The sequence below is a fragment of the Panulirus ornatus genome, chromosome 1, assembly GCF_036320965.1.
Source record: "Panulirus ornatus isolate Po-2019 chromosome 1, ASM3632096v1, whole genome shotgun sequence".
NCBI classification, from domain to species: Eukaryota; Metazoa; Arthropoda; class Malacostraca; order Decapoda; family Palinuridae; genus Panulirus; species Panulirus ornatus.
This window is the reverse complement of record NC_092224.1, coordinates 34,719,928-34,738,028: the sequence shown is the minus strand read 5'-3', so window position 1 is coordinate 34,738,028 and position 18,101 is coordinate 34,719,928. Positions and strand designations below refer to the sequence as shown.

At 40.0% G+C, this 18,101-nt stretch overlaps 1 protein-coding gene across 1 annotated transcript in view; it reads right to left on the bottom strand.

The window, feature by feature from the left end:
• ALiX (programmed cell death 6-interacting protein-like protein AliX) overlaps positions 1-18,101 on the bottom strand; it is a 41,217-nt gene that overhangs the window by 10,028 nt on the left and 13,088 nt on the right. Inside the window, exons 6-8 of the mRNA XM_071661583.1 lie at positions 15,119-15,307; positions 11,212-11,529; positions 598-791 (exon numbers count right to left, since the gene is read on the bottom strand). Of these exons, the coding sequence (XP_071517684.1) occupies positions 598-791; positions 11,212-11,529; positions 15,119-15,307 (701 nt within the window). The remainder of the gene's footprint in view (positions 1-597; positions 792-11,211; positions 11,530-15,118; positions 15,308-18,101) is intronic.

Genomic DNA, 18,101 nt, shown 5'->3' with positions numbered 1-18,101 from the left:
TCGTCTTGAAGCAGGTATTCCCAATCACATTTTCAGCACACAACTCCACAAGCTGGTCAGTATTCCTATTCACCTCACTGAGTAGCCCATGCCTGCCATCTACACCTTCACAAAGCTATTACAATAAAGACTGATGTTACAACCCAGAATGCTTGTCCACGTTTCACATAGCTAATTCTACAAGAAAGACAGTTATGGGCAAGACAAGCGAAGTTCATAAAATAGCCACATATCTAACTTTGGCGTTAACCTTAAACTTCAATTATGGTACACAACACTGACTTTAGACTGTACTTAAATGGTCCAAGTTTCAAAATATCAACTCCATAAAAATTGAAGCAATAACCACAAAAATAATTTTTTTGAAAAATACAACCAGGAACAAAATGTTCTTACACACAATGGCTTCATTTTACTCAAGGGAACACATAACTTGTTTCAGGGATGATACAATTCAGTAAATGGTATACTGCCTAAAAATCAATCCAATTCATGTTTCATTCATTCATTGTTTCATTTCTCTTTTAGTGCAAAATTTTCTGCAGGCACCATTTTTCCTAAAACTGTATAGAGGAAAATAAGAAGGCAATACTGTACCTGTATTTCTGTGCATTAGTTTGGAATGTACTTGTGAGCTTGTCAGATGGTGTTCGTGTCCACCGTTCCTTGAACTGGGTGCGCAACTGGTTGTCTGATTCTCTCTCTTCATTCAACTGTCTTTCACATTCTTCAAGGAGTTCTCTGTTACGGGTAAGTAGTTCTGGTAGCTCAGTGATCATTTTGTCCAATGCCTGGAAAAGAAGTAATTCATGTTAAGAAAGGGGTTATCACCATAGGGTAATGTAGGTTTTGAAGGAAGAAAACTCATTTCCTTCCCAAATGCAGAGCTTTATGAGCATCTGAGGGCAACCACCCAGTGTTGGATGAAAACATCATTTCACCCTAAAATTTGGATATAACCCTGGGAATTCACCCTCTTCATACTCAACAATATTCATGAGCTTAGCAGATGCTCATCCATAAGGAAAACAACAATACAGCAACCAAACCATGCATATGATGTTATGAGAGCACTAAGCAGCCAACCACCCCATCAATTACTGATTCACTATGGTCTGTGACATGAGCCCCTTCATCAAAGTAATTAGGTATGTATTTTGAAAATGAAAGAGAAGGAAGAGTATAAAATATAACTGGACATCAAAAGAAGTCAAGTTATGGTAAGAAATAGTTTTTGATCCTTCAAAGCCCTTGTGTGTGTAATTACCCATCTGTTCTGTATGGAGAGGGCGTTTTACACTCATGGGGCTCCATCTTTCAAAGATTCTCACTTTACACACAACTTTTAACAATTCTGCATGCTGTCTGCATCAACCACATTTATGTTCATTCTATTTTAATCATTTATCAAACATACGAAAGAAGTTCTTGATATTTTCTTTAAAAGCTTCTTGCTTAATTTCATGTTATGTCTTCTGGCTGTTCCATTCCTATATCTCCTGATGATTTTTTTTTTTTTTTTTTTTTTTGCTTTGTCGCTGTCTCCCGCATTTGCGAGGTAGCGCAAGGAAACAGACGAAAGAAATGGCCCAACCCCCCCCCATACACATGTATATACATACGTCCACACACGCAAATATACATACCTACACAGCTTTCCATGGTTTACCCCAGACGCTTCACATGCCCTGATTCAATCCACTGACAGCACGTCAACCCCGGTATACCACATCGCTCCAATTCACTCTATTCCTTGCCCTCCTTTCACCCTCCTGCATGTTCAGGCCCCGATCACACAAAATCTTTTTCACTCCATCTTTCCACCTCCAATTTGGTCTCCCTCTTCTCCTCGTTCCCTCCACCTCCGACACATATATCCTCTTGGTCAATCTTTCCTCACTCATTCTCTCCATGTGCCCAAACCATTTCAAAACACCCTCTTCTGCTCTCTCAACCATGCTCTTTTTATTTCCACACATCTCTCTTACCCTTACGTTACTTATTCGATCAAACCACCTCACACCACACATTGTCCTCAAACATCTCATTTCCAGCACATCCATCCTCCTGCGCACCACTCTATCCATAGCCCACGCCTCGCAACCATACAACATTGTTGGAACCACTATTCCTTCAAACATACCCATTTTTGCTTTCCGAGATAATGTTCTCGACTTCCACACATTCTTCAAGGCTCCCAGAATTTTCGCCCCCTCCCCCACCCTATGATCCACTTCCGCTTCCATGGTTCCATCCGCTGCCAGATCCACTCCCAGATATCTAAAACACTTCACTTCCTCCAGTTTTTCTCCATTCAAACTCACCTCCCAATTGACTTGACCCTCAACCCTACTGTACCTAATAACCTTGCTCTTATTCACATTTACTCTTAACTTTCTTCTTTCACACACTTTACCAAACTCAGTCACCAGCTTCTGCAGTTTCTCACATGAATCAGCCACCAGCGCTGTATCATCAGCGAACAACTGACTCACTTCCCAAGCTCTCTCATCCCCAACAGACTTCATACTTGCCCATCTTTCCAAAACTCTTGCATTCACCTCCCTAACAACCCCATCCATAAACAAATTAAACAACCATGGAGACATCACACACCCCTGCCGCAAACCTACATTCACTGAGAACCAATCACTTTCCTCTCTTCCTACACGTACACATGCCTTACATCCTTGATAAAAACTTTTCACTGCTTCTAACAACTTGCCTCCCACACCATATATTCTTAATACCTTCCACAGAGCATCTCTATCAACTCTATCATATGCCTTCTCCAGATCCATAAATGCTACATACAAATCCATTTGCTTTTCTAAGTATTTCTCACATACATTCTTCAAAGCAAACACCTGATCCACACATCCTCTACCACTTCTGAAACCACACTGCTCTTCCCCAATCTGATGCTCTGTACATGCCTTCACCCTCTCAATCAATACCCTCCCATATAATTTACCAGGAATACTCAACAAACTTATACCTCTGTAATTTGAGCACTCACTCTTATCCCCTTTGCCTTTGTACAATGGCACTATGCACGCATTCCGCCAATCCTCAGGCACCTCACCATGAGTCATACATACATTAAATAACCTTACCAACCAGTCAACAATACAGTCACCCCCTTTTTTAATAAATTCCACTGCAATACCATCCAAACCTGCTGCCTTGCCAGCTTTCATCTTCCTCAAAGCTTTTACTACCTCTTCTCTACCAAATCATTTTCCCTAACCCTCTCACTTTGCACACCACCTCGACCAAAACACCCTATATCTGCCACTCTATCATCAAACACATTCAACAAACCTTCAAAATACTCACTCCATCTCCTTCTCACATCACCACTACTTGTTATCACCTCACCATTTGTGCCCTTCACTGAAGTTCCCATTTGCTCCCTTGTCTTATGCACTTTATTTACCTCCTTCCAGAACATCTTTTTATTCTCCCTAAAATTTAATGATACTCTCTCACCCCAACTCTCATTTGCCCTTTTTTTCACCTCTTGCACCTTTCTCTTGACCTCCTGTCTCTTTCTTTTATACATCTCCCACTCAACTGATGAATTGTTTACTATATATGTCATCAATCTGTCTTAGAAACTTAAAGGTTGTGATCAGGTCATCCCTCACTCTCCTCTTTTCCAATGTGGGCAAATTCAAGGCCTCTATCCTTTTTTTGTAACTCACATATCTTAATGCAGGCAACATCCTTGTTAATTTCCTCTGGACCTGCTCTATTAGCTCTTTGATCTTCTTCAAGTGCAGTGACTGAACTTGAGAAGCATATTCTAGTTTTGGCCTGAAGAAAATTGTGAACAGATGCTAAAATTTCCTTATACATGAATTTAAATGTAATTCTAATATTTGCTTTAAAATAGTTGTTTTCCTCAACTATTTTCCTATGGTCAGAAGTTGGTGAAAGGTTACATATGATATCAGTACCCAAATCTTTCTCAAACACAGATTCCTGCAGCTTATTTCCTACAAGATATTAATATCAAAGTCACTTTCACATTGTGATCCATCCCCATCAAGTAACATTTACTAAGGTTGAACTTCAAGTCCAAAATAGATAGCCTTAACATGGATCAACGGGCCTTCTGTAGTCTGTCTTTCAAACGTACAGCCATGTATCATACCAACTTTGGAGTCTGTCAAGGTCCCCGTGTATCCTGGTGCAGTCCTCCACACCTATCACTTCCCTCATGACCTTTGCATCACTTGCAAACATATTCAGGTAAGAGTCCATACCTTCTGACGAGTCATTCACATAAATCATGAACAGAACCATGCACCACTCCGACAGTGATCAGTACCTATTTTGAGAAGGCTTCTCTGACATGCATTCTATCTTCTATTCTCTACCTTATTCCTGACTGGCTATTCATCTCCTTAATCATCCTTCTGCACAGTTTGGTGTTCAATGCTTTCTGGCAGTCAAAATAAAAACAATCCAGCCAGCTCTCTTTGGTCTCATAATGAGGTATATTTTCAATTTTTTTTAAACATGACCTTCATTCTCTACAACCCTGCAGTATCTCATTAAGGTAATTTCTCCTCTAAAGGGTGTTATCCCTTTACTTTCCGATTATCTTTTCCAGTACATTGCAGACCAAACTCATTAGTGAGTGGTCTGTAGTTCAACGCCTCTTCCTTGTCCCGTATTTCATACAACAAAATGTTGCCTTTTTCTACTCCATCAACTCTTTGCCTTTAACCAGTGACTCCCAAATTAATACCAACTCATTTCTTAATTTCTCTGCCTGCCTAAAGACCTCCTGGCTGGATGCCTCCAAAGATATTCATTCATCTGTCTATTTCCAATGACTGTTCCCAACTGGAAGATATCCTTATGAATCATTGAAAGCAAGTACTAAAACCCAGTGAAAACAAAGAGACGTAGGTCACACATTTCTGTTGAAAATACATCAGATTATGCTGAATGTACTTCTCATAAGATAACGTATTTTGCCATTTATTCCTGGCCAGGTTAAGTATCCTGGCAGTGAAGGCAACAGATTGCTGAGGTGCTAATGGGCTGGCAAAAATGATAAACATACAATGCAGCCATGTTTAAAGAGCTTCTATATATCCATTATCCATGCTCTCCATATAATCTTTTCTCATAACAAGTAATATTCATCCACAACCAATATTTCAACCCTGTGCCCAAAATTCTTCACAGCCTTTTCAACATCATCAAGCTCTACAAGAAAATGAAATATGCTAAACTCAGTGTCTAAAAGACCCATGCATCCACTTATTCTAACTCCAGCATTTCTTTTAGCTTTGAAACTTCTGTAAAGGTATGGCCTCTATTGGTAAGCTTAGTCTGATATGTGAGTTTAAGTAATAATCAATTTGTACAACATAAGGAGGAAGTATACTTTCATGGAGTTCTGTCACTTTAAACTTTCTCTAACATTAACTTTTTTTTTTTTTTTTTGGCTTGAGGCTCCATATCATGTCCATATCAAGGCCAGGCCTTAGCTAAAATGTAGAGAGGATTATGAAAAGGAAAAAGAAGAGACAAGGGGACACATCTATGAATTTTGGAGGAAGTGAAAAACCTGTCTTTTAAAATGTGCCAGCCCTCTAACAGCCTTCACAATTTCATCACTCAGTTTATTCCAGTTATCCACTACCTTATGACTATATAATTATATGTTATGCTAAGCAGGCAACATAAAAAATACTTCTCGATATCCTCCCCTTGTACTTATTAGTTAGCGTGTTATGCTGTCTGCTTGCTCACCACTGCATCTCAAAAAGAACTAAAAATAAAACTGATTTAGAAACTTAAAGGTTTAGAGCAAGTCACTCTTTTCTCTTCTATGGTAGGTATATCAGCAGTCTCAGCCTCTCTATGTAGCTCACTTATCTTGATTCTGGTACTATATCTGTTACCCTCTGGACCCTCTTAATCAAATCTTTGTGCTTCTGTAAATGTAGTTACCAAACTTGAGAACTGTAATCTAGCTTTAGTCTATTATACATTATGAATAATTTGTCCAACTTTCTTTTACCATGTTTTTAAATGCTACTCAAATAATTTGGTATATGGGAGTGAGATAAATTCTATAAAGTGTCCTGTAAGTATATCTAACATGTTGTCCACACAACACGAGGCTTGCCAGTGTTTACATACAAGTATGTACATCAACCTGTAGTTTTCTATAACAAACCAAAAATGAATCATAGAAAAAAAATCACGTCAAGAATAAATTGAAATATAATCTTACATAAAAGAAAAAGAAGAACAAAACATACCTCTAACCCTCCAGCCTCAACTACAGAGGATGACTTGTCATGCACTGATTGAGGAACCTTCTCTCCACCAACATCTTCAATGGCAGCAGGCAAGTTGAGTGATGCCAGGATTGAATTTAGCAGCTGAGTGCTCTCCCGAAGTTTGCCTATTTCTCCCGTTACTATTTCCTGCTTGCGAGTATCATAAGATACCAAAGCTTGCTGAACCGCAACTGGCACCAAGGATTCAAAGAGATCTGTGAAAGAGGAGCTGAATCTCTCGGGTACTGGTGTTGGTTTTGCAACAGAGGCCTTACCAATACTGCCAAGTGATTTCAGCTGGAACAAAGACCACAAATATAAATAAATCAATGATTACTAAAATAGTCTTTGGAGTGGAACAATGTACACAATATAAGTGGAAAATATTTCCATGAAATTACATATGAAAAATTATATTTGAAAAAAGTGTTGCAATGACCAATATTTTGAAATGTGTGCATGAACATAATTAGGAAGGCTCAGTTTAATGTGAAATAATCTAAGATCATTAACTTAACAGCCATACATTTTTTTTTTTTTGCTTTGTCACTGTCTCCCGCGTTTGCGAGGTAGCGCAAGGAAACAGACGAAAGAAATGGCCCAACCCACCCCATACACATGTATATACATACGTCCACACACGCAAATATACATACCTACACAGCTTTCCATGGTTCACCCCAGACGCTTCACATGCCTTGATTCAATCCACTGACAGCACGTCAACCCCGGTATACCACATCGCTCCAATTCACTCTATTCCTTGCCCTCCTTTCACCCTCCTGCATGTTCAGGCCCCGATCACACAAAATCTTTTTCACTCCATCTTTCCCTCCAATTGGTCTCCCCCCTTCTCCCCGTTCCCCCCACCCCCGACAATATATTTTTCTTGGTCAAAACTTTCCTCATCATTTCTCCATTCAAACTCACCTCCCAATTGACTTGACCCTCAACCCTACTGTACCTAATAACCTTGCTCTTATTCACATTTACTCTTAACTTTCTTCTTTCACACACTTTACCAAACTCAGTCACCAGCTTCTGCAGTTTCTCACATGAATCAGCCACCAGCGCTGTATCATCAGCGAACAACAACTGACTCACTTCCCAAGCTCTCTCATCCCCAACAGACTTCATACTTGCCCATCTTTCCAAAACTCTTGCATTCACCTCCCTAACAACCCCATCCATAAACAAATTAAACAACCATGGAGACATCACACACCCCTGCCGCAAACCTACATTCACTGAGAACCAATCACTTTCCTCTCTTCCTACACGTACACATGCCTTACATCCTTGATAAAAACTTTTCACTGCTTCTAACAACTTGCCTCCCACACCATATATTCTTAATACCTTCCACAGAGCATCTCTATCAACTCTATCATATGCCTTCTCCAGATCCATAAATGCTACATACAAATCCATTTGCTTTTCTAAGTATTTCTCACATACATTCTTCAAAGCAAACACCTGATCCACACATCCTCTACCACTTCTGAAACCACACTGCTCTTCCCCAATCTGATGCTCTGTACATGCCTTCACCCTCTCAATCAATACCCTCCCATATAATTTACCAGGAATACTCAACAAACTTATACCTCTGTAATTTGAGCACTCACTCTTATCCCCTTTGCCTTTGTACAATGGCACTATGCACGCATTCCGCCAATCCTCAGGCACCTCACCATGAGTCATACATACATTAAATAACCTTACCAACCAGTCAACAATACAGTCACCCCCTTTTTTAATAAATTCCACTGCAATACCATCCAAACCTGCTGCCTTGCCGGCTTTCATCTTCCTCAAAGCTTTTACTACCTCTTCTCTACCAAATCATTTTCCCTAACCCTCTCACTTTGCACACCACCTCGACCAAAACACCCTATATCTGCCACTCTATCATCAAACACATTCAACAAACCTTCAAAATACTCACTCCATCTCCTTCTCACATCACCACTACTTGTTATCACCTCACCATTTGCGCCCTTCACTGAAGTTCCCATTTGCTCCCTTGTCTTATGCACTTTATTTACCTCCTTCCAGAACATCTTTTTATTCTCCCTAAAATTTAATGATACTCTCTCACCCCAACTCTCATTTGCCCTTTTTTTCACCTCTTGCACCTTCTCTTGACCTCCTGTCTCTTTCTTTTATACATCTCCCACTCAACTGATGAATTGTTTACTATATATGTCATCAATCTGTCTTAGAAACTTAAAGGTTGTGATCAGGTCATCCCTCACTCTCCTCTTTTCCAATGTGGGCAAATTCAAGGCCTCTATCCATTTTTTGTAACTCACATATCTTAATGCAGGCAACATCCTTGTTAATTTCCTCTGGACCTGCTCTATTAGCTCTTTGATCTTCTTCAAGTGCAGTGACTGAACTTGAGAAGCATATTCTAGTTTTGGCCTGAAGAAAATTGTGAACAGATGCTAAAATTTCCTTATACATGAATTTAAATGTAATTCTAATATTTGCTTTAAAATAGTTGTTTTCCTCAACTATTTTCCTATGGTCAGAAGTTGGTGAAAGGTTACATATGATATCAGTACCCAAATCTTTCTCAAACACAGATTCCTGCAGCTTATTTCCTACAAGATATTAATATCAAAGTCACTTTCACATTGTGATCCATCCCCATCAAGTAACATTTACTAAGGTTGAACTTCAAGTCCAAAATAGATAGCCTTAACATGGATCAACGGGCCTTCTGTAGTCTGTCTTTCAAACGTACAGCCATGTATCATACCAACTTTGGAGTCTGTCAAGGTCCCCGTGTATCCTGGTGCAGTCCTCCACACCTATCACTTCCCTCATGACCTTTGCATCACTTGCAAACATATTCAGGTAAGAGTCCATACCTTCTGACGAGTCATTCACATAAATCATGAACAGAACCATGCACCACTCCGACAGTGATCAGTACCTATTTTGAGAAGGCTTCTCTGACATGCATTCTATCTTCTATTCTCTACCTTATTCCTGACTGGCTATTCATCTCCTTAATCATCCTTCTGCACAGTTTGGTGTTCAATGCTTTCTGGCAGTCAAAATAAAAACAATCCAGCCAGCTTTCTCTTTGGTCTCATAATGAGGTATATTTTCAATTTCTTTTAAACATGACCTTCATTCTCTACAACCCTGCGGTATCTCATTAAGGTAATTTCTCCTCTAAAGGGTGTTATCCCTTTACTTTCTGATTATCTTTTCCAGTACATTGCAGACCAAACTCATTAGTGAGTGGTCTGTAGTTCAACGCCTCTTCCTTGTCCCGTATTTCATACAACAAAATGTTGCCTTTTTCTACTCCATCAACTCTTTGCCTTTAACCAGTGACTCCCAAATTAATACCAACTCATTTCTTAATTTCTCTGCCTGCCTAAAGACCTCCTGGCTGGATGCCTCCAAAGATATTCATTCATCTGTCTATTTCCAATGACTGTTCCCAACTGGAAGATATCCTTATGAATCATTGAAAGCAAGTACTAAAACCCAGTGAAAAAAAAGAGACGTAGGTCACACATTTCTGTTGAAAATACATCAGATTCTGCTGAATGTACTTCTCATAAGATAACGTATTTTGCCATTTATTCCTGGCCAGGTTAAGTATCCTGGCAGTGAAGGCAACAGATTGCTGAGGTGCTAATGGGCTGGCAAAAATGATAAACATACAATGCAGCCATGTTTAAAGAGCTTCTATATATCCATTATCCATGCTCTCCATATAATCTTTTCTCATAACAAGTAATATTCATCCACAACCAATATTTCAACCCTGTGCCCAAAATTCTTCACAGCCTTTTCAACATCATCAAGCTCTACAAGAAAATGAAATATGCTAAACTCAGTGTCTAAAAGACCCATGCATCCACTTATTCTAACTCCAGCATTTCTTTTAGCTTTGAAACTTCTGTAAAGGTATGGCCTCTATTGGTAAGCTTAGTCTGATATGTGAGTTTAAGTAATAATCAATTTGTACAACATAAGGAGGAAGTATACTTTCATGGAGTTCTGTCACTTTAAACTTTCTCTAACATTAACTTTTTTTTTTTTTTTTTGGCTTGAGGCTCCATATCATGTCCATATCAAGGCCAGGCCTTAGCTAAAATGTAGAGAGGATTATGAAAAGGAAAAAGAAGAGACAAGGGGACACATCTATGAATTTTGGAGGAAGTGAAAAACCTGTCTTTTAAAATGTGCCAGCCCTCTAACAGCCTTCACAATTTCATCACTCAGTTTATTCCAGTTATCCACTACCTTATGACTATATAATTATATGTTATGCTAAGCAGGCAACATAAAAAATACTTCTCGATATCCTCCCCTTGTACTTATTAGTTAGCGTGTTATGCTGTCTGCTTGCTCACCACTGCATCTCAAAAAGAACTAAAAATAAAAGTGATTTAGAAACTTAAAGGTTTAGAGCAAGTCACTCTTTTCTCTTCTATGGTAGGTATATCAGCAGTCTCAGCCTCTCTATGTAGCTCACTTATCTTGATTCTGGTACTATATCTGTTACCCTCTGGACCCTCTTAATCAAATCTTTGTGCTTCTGTAAATGTAGTTACCAAACTTGAGAACTGTAATCTAGCTTTAGTCTATTATACATTATGAATAATTTGTCCAACTTTCTTTTACCATGTTTTTAAATGCTACTCAAATAATTTGGTATATGGGAATGAGATAAATTCTATAAAGTGTCCTGTAAGTATATCTAACATGTTGTCCACACAACACGAGGCTTGCCAGTGTTTACATACAAGTATGTACATCAACCTGTAGTTTTCTATAACAAACCAAAAATGAATCATAGAAAAAAAATCACGTCAAGAATAAATTGAAATATAATCTTACATAAAAGAAAAAGAAGAACAAAACATACCTCTAACCCTCCAGCCTCAACTACAGAGGATGACTTGTCATGCACTGATTGAGGAACCTTCTCTCCACCAACATCTTCAATGGCAGCAGGCAAGTTGAGTGATGCCAGGATTGAATTTAGCAGCTGAGTGCTCTCCCGAAGTTTGCCTATTTCTCCCGTTACTATTTCCTGCTTGCGAGTATCATAAGATACCAAAGCTTGCTGAACCGCAACTGGCACCAAGGATTCAAAGAGATCTGTGAAAGAGGAGCTGAATCTCTCGGGTACTGGTGTTGGTTTTGCAACAGAGGCCTTACCAATACTGCCAAGTGATTTCAGCTGGAACAAAGACCACAAATATAAATAAATCAATGATTACTAAAATAGTCTTTGGAGTGGAACAATGTACACAATATAAGTGGAAAATATTTCCATGAAATTACATATGAAAAATTATATTTGAAAAAAGTGTTGCAATGACCAATATTTTGAAATGTGTGCATGAACATAATTAGGAAGGCTCAGTTTAATGTGAAATAATCTAAGATCATTAACTTAACAGCCATACATTTTTTTTTTTTTGCTTTGTCACTGTCTCCCGCGTTTGCGAGGTAGCGCAAGGAAACAGACAAAAGAAATGGCCCAACCCACCCCATACACATGTATATACATACGTCCACACACGCAAATATACATACCTACACAGCTTTCCATGGTTCACCCCAGACGCTTCACATGCCTTGATTCAATCCACTGACAGCACGTCAACCCCGGTATACCACATCGCTCCAATTCACTCTATTCCTTGCCCTCCTTTCACCCTCCTGCATGTTCAGGCCCCGATCACTCAAAATCTTTTTCACTCCATCTTTCCACCTCCAATTTGGTCTCCCTCTTCTCCTCGTTCCCTCCACCTCCGACACATATATTCTCTTGGTCAATCTTTCCTCACTCATTCTCTCCATGTGCCCGAACCATTTCAAAACACCCTCTTCTGCTCTCTCAACCATGCTCTTTTTATTTCCACACATCTCTCTTACCCTTACGTTACTTACTCGATCAAACCACCTCACACCACACATTTGCTAAAAAAGATATATAGCCATACATGAAATAGGGGCTGAGATAGACTTACACCTAAACTTAGCCAAGTCTTGAACTTTGAACCAGGAACCAGTTACTAAATCATCAGGGTGACCTACTTTTGACAAGATGCTAAAACACTAATAAATATGCATCTGCCTATGAAGTAACATGCCCACAAGTCAGACAGAGGCTTAGACAGATTTAGATATACAAGATAACCAATGTCCAATGACATAGACCTTGGTGATGGCAAATGGGTGGCAGATATGCAAAAGGGATGGTAAAAAGTATGATATATTCTTTGGCTGTAGAGGTATATGTATCGAAAAACTGCACTAGAGTTGCCCTTTGCGTGTGGCCTGTTAAGGGTGAGGCATATAGGCTAAGAAGCAACAGTGGAGTTACCAGTTATGGAGACTTTTGCTATGGCTATTCCCCCTTGAGGGACCTCCCAAAGGGAACAGGCATCAGAGATATAGACAGATAGATGGACAGAGGTATAGTTAGCAGTGTTAGCAAGGTGGCAGGGGTGGTGGTAATGATGGTAGCAAGAGTGCTAAAAGAAGCACAGACGGGGTAGTGGTGATAGCAGGAAGGAAAGCAGAAGTGGGGGCAGAGGTAATGCTAAAGGTTGGTGGTAATAGTACATAGTTGGAAAGGAAATGGCAGAAGTGGTGGTAGCCTTAGTGGCAAAAGGGAGTGGTACAGATGGTGGCAATGATGCAAAAGGGGTAGTACAAGTGGTGGCAGAGACTGCTTGTAAGGGTGATGGCAGTGGTGTGGGCAAAGATGGCAGAAGATATGGCAACAGGGGGGTGGTAAGAGAAAGAATGGAAGAGGCAGAGGATGTAATGGTGGCAAAGAAAATGGTAGAGGTGGTCTAAGTGGTGGTTGCAAAGGGTTGACAGAGATAAAGGCTGTGATAGTAACAAAGGAGATGGCAGATATGGTGGTAGTGGTTGTTGCAAAGTGGGTGGTTGTGATGAAGGTTTATTTTATTTATTTATTTTGCTTTGTCGCTCCCCTGCGTTAGCGAGGTAGCGCAAGGAAACAGACGAAAGAATGGCCCAACCCGCCCACATACACATGTATATACATACACGTCCACACACGCAAATATACATACCTATACATCTCAATGTACACATATATATACACATACAGACATATACATATATACACATGTACATAATTCATACTGTCTGCCTTTATTTGTTCCCATCGCCACCTCGCCACACATGGAATAACAACCCCCTCCCCCCTCATGTGTGCGAGGTAGCACTAGGAAAAGACACCAAAGGCCCCATTCGTTCACACTCAGTCTCTAACTGTCATGTAATAATGCACCGAAACCATAGCTCCCTTTCCACATCCAGGCCCCACAAAACTTTCCATGGTTTACCCCAGACGCTTCACATGCCCTGGTTCAATCCATTGACAGCACGTCGACCCCGGTATACCACATCATTCCAACTCACTCTATTCCTTGCACACCTTTCACCCTCCTGCATGTTCAGGCCCCGATCACTCAAAATCTTTTTCACTCCATCTTTCCACCTCCAATTTGGTCTCCCACTTCTCCTCGTTCCCTCCACCTTTGACAAATATATCCTCTTGGTCAATCTTTCCTCACTCATTCTCTCCATATGACCAAACCATTTCAAAACACCCTCTTCTGCTCTCTCAACCACACTCTTTTTATTTCCACACATCTCTCTTACCCTTACATTACTTACTCGATCAAACCACCTCACACCACATATTGTCCTCAAACATCTCATTTCCAGCAAATCCACCCTCCTGCACACAACTCTATCCTTAGCCCATGCCTCGCAACCATACAACATTGTTGGAACCACTATTCCTTCAAACATACCCATTTTTGCTTTCCGAGATAATGTTCTCGACTTCCAAACATTCTGATGAAGGTAAATAAGACAAAAGTGGTGGTGGTTTTGAGTGAGTGGCAAAGCTATGGAGGGAGAAAAAAATGTCAGAGGTGGTAGCACTAGTTTTGATCAAGGAAAAAAATCTTTAATATCCTCTTACAAACAATTCCTTTGCTCTACCATAAACTATGCCTCTCCTACCTAGTCATCCACCAAGCCAAAAACTAATGTTACATATATGCAAACCACACAAAATAAGGCTTTCACAACAATCACCAGATGTCTAGAAACTATAAACATTCGACATCTACACAATGAAACAAAATACTCCTCATAGGGTCTCACTTCACTTCACTATGCTCACCATTCAATTCCTTGCAACCGCATTAGATGCAACCTCCAACCCAAAACACATCATACCCAGTCACCAGTTACAATCGGACACAAAAACTTATCCCTCCTTCATGCTTCAGCAGTCTATACTTACAAATATCTCATCCTACAGTTACAACGACAAATCACATGTACACAACAATGACTCGACAAATACTAATCTACCACACTCCTTATCCATCTAAGACTCCACTCTACAAGTTACACACCCATCTGAAGCATCACTCCATAAGCATGTAGAAGTTACTCTTGCTCATATGTTTCAGACATAATCCATCTCTAAAACATCAAAAACACTAATTAAGCTTATTACAAAGGCCCTCATGCCCAAGATGCGACCTTTACACTTATGAAATAGGTCCAGCACTAACCTCATGCAAACATACAAATAACATCACACTCCTTTACTTGTAGTCCTTACTGGTGAGGAATACAAAAGTAACCAATACTCACAACATGATGTCCATTCACTATGAAATACTAATTGCAATGACAAAATAAGAATAAAAAAAACAAAACTATTAACAGAATGACAAAGAAATCTTGTAAACTTTTCCTACATCTGGGATCCTTTCATGATAGATGAAGTCGTTGTCCTTAACAGCTTCATCAAGAGCACGCTGAGCACGAGCAAGGTGGTCTTCAAAAAACGTTACATCTCCATAACGTGTCTGTGCAGCTTTAAAGAGTTCAACAGCATGTCGCAAGCGAGCAATCTCCTCACCAACGGTCTTCTTACTATTGCAGACCTGCAAAAGTAAAGAATACCTTTGGCATACAAAGAATGTCACATTTCTAACTACATAAACACTTCTAATCTAACAATGGTACATTAGTACAATATGTAATGCTCACATGCATTACTAAGAATGTGGCAGAATGAATATCAGTGAAAGGAAACAAAATTACATAAGTTCATTCATAATGAAAGTACAGGACATTTAGAATAAAAAATAAATAAATCTTTCTTTTCTGATGGGCATGCACTGAAATAAAATATTAATATGTACCCCTGGGTATATGATGTTATGATATATGATATAATGTTCTTACAGAACATTACCTCTGTACCTCCTCCATGTTGCAGAAAGTGACTAAGAGGGTTGGAAGCAAGGAGCTAGATTTCTTTCCCTCCTGTATTACTTTCCAAAAGAAGGAATGGATGAAAGAGCTCAGTCATCTGTTCTAGAGGCTATCTTGTTCACACATTAAATAATGAATATATATGAAGAAAATGTAGCATTTATGGATCTGGAGAAGGCATATGATAGAGTTGATAGAAATGCTCTGTGGAAGGTATTAAGAATATATGGTGTGGGAGGCAAGTTGTTAGAAGCAGTGAAAAGTTTTTATCGAGGATGTAAGGCATGTGTATGTGTAGGAAGAGAGGAAAGTGATTGGTTCTCAGTGAATGTGGGTTTGCGGCAGGGGTGTGTGATGTCTCCATGGTTGTTTAATTTGTTTATGGATGGGGTTGTTAGGGAGGTGAATGCAAGAGTTTTGGAGAGAGGGGCAAGTATGAAGTCTGTTGGGGATGAGAGAGCTTGGGAAGTGAGTCAGTTGTTGTTCGCTGATAATACAGCGCTGGTGGCTGATTCATGTGAGAAACTGCAGAAGCTGGTGACTGAGTTTGGTAAAGTGTGTGAAAGAAGAAAGTTAAGAGTAAATGTGAATAAGAGCAAGGTTATTAGGTACAGTAGGGTTGAGGGTCAAGTCAATTGGGAGGTAAGTTTGAATGGAGAAAAACTGGAGGAAGTAAAGTGTTTCAGATATCTGGGAGTGGATCTGGCAGCGGATGGAACCATGGAAGCAGAAGTGGATCATAGGGTGGGGGAGGGGGCGAAAATTCTGGGAGCCTTGAAGAATGTGTGGAAGTCGAGAACATTATCTCGGAAAGCAAAAATGGGTATGTTTGAAGGAATAGTGGTTCCAACAATGTTGTATGGTTGCGAGGCGTGGGCTATGGATAGAGTTGTGTGCAGGAGGATGGATGTGCTGGAAATGAGATGTTTGAGGACAATGTGTGGTGTGAGGTGGTTTGATCGAGTAAGCAACGAAAGGGTAAGAGAGATGTGTGGAAATAAAAAGAGCGTGGTTGAGAGAGCAGAAGAGGGTGTTTTGAAATGGTTTGGGCACATGGAGAGAATGAGTGAGGAAAGAGTGACCAAGAGGATATATGTGTCGGAGGTGGAGGGAACGAGGAGAAGTGGGAGACCAAATTGGAGGTGGAAAGATGGAGTGAAAAAGATTTTGAGTGATCGGGGCCTGAGCATGCAGGAGGGTGAAAGGAGGGCAAGGAATAGAGTGGATTGGATCGATGTGGTATACCGGGGTTGACGTGCTGTCAGTGGATTGAATCAGGGCATGTGAAGCGTCTGGGGTAAACCATGGAAAGCTGTGTAAGTATGTATATTTGCGTGTGTGGACGTATGTATATACATGTGTATGTATATACACATGTATATGTATATACATGTGTATGGGGGTGGGTTGGGCCATTTCTTTCGTCTGTTTCCTTGCGCTACCTCACAAACGCGGGAGACAGCGGGAAAAAAAAAAAAAAAAATCTTTATTTCAAACCTGTTCAATACTTTCCTCTACAGGAACAAAGAATGGCCTCAGTGCTCACATCCATTCTTAGGCCATTATGCATAATGCACCAAAATATAATCATCCTTTCTACAGCTAAGCCTTACAAACCTATCCAAGGTTTTCCCTGAACACTTCATATGCTCTGGCTCAGCCAACTGAAATCATTCCCTGTATACCATACTTACTCTATCCAATGCACACCTTACGCCCCCCTTCTCCTGCATACTCTGACCCGATCACTCCAAACAACTTTCATCTCCTCTTTGATTTCCCCTTAGTCTTGTTCCCTCCAATCACAATATGTATAGCCTCTGAACATGCAGGTTGGTGAATGGCATCTACATGATAAAGTGAACTGGGTGAAGTGCTGTCAACAGACTGAACCAAGGAATATAAAGCTGTCAAGGGAAACCACAACATGGTCAGAGGGTTTTGGCTGTGGATAGTAAGATATGGTTTCAGTGCAGGTTGGTGAATGGCATCTACATGATAAAGTGAATTGGGTGAAGTGCTGTCAACAGACTGAACCAAGGAATATAAAGCTGACAAGGGAAACCACAACATGGTCAGAGGGTTTTGGCTGTGGATAGTTAGATATGGTTTCAGTGCACTTTACATGACAGCTTGAGACTGGACACGAATAAATGAGGCCAATTTCCTTTTCTGTTCCTAGCCCTGCCTTGCTCAAGAAGGAAACAACAAATAATCATTATTCATGACAGCTAGAGAGTGAATGCAAGCAAATGAGGCCATTCTTGATCTGCTCTTGCCACTACCTTCCTATGTAGGAAACGGTGATCAGGTATGAAAAAAATTAACCCATGACATAACAAAACATCCTCGTCCTGGAGTATTCTGGTTTCATAATGTCCAAGACTGGAACATACACTATTAATACCTATTAATACACTGTTCTAAACATTACTTAAAAATCCTATTTCAGGTACAAGA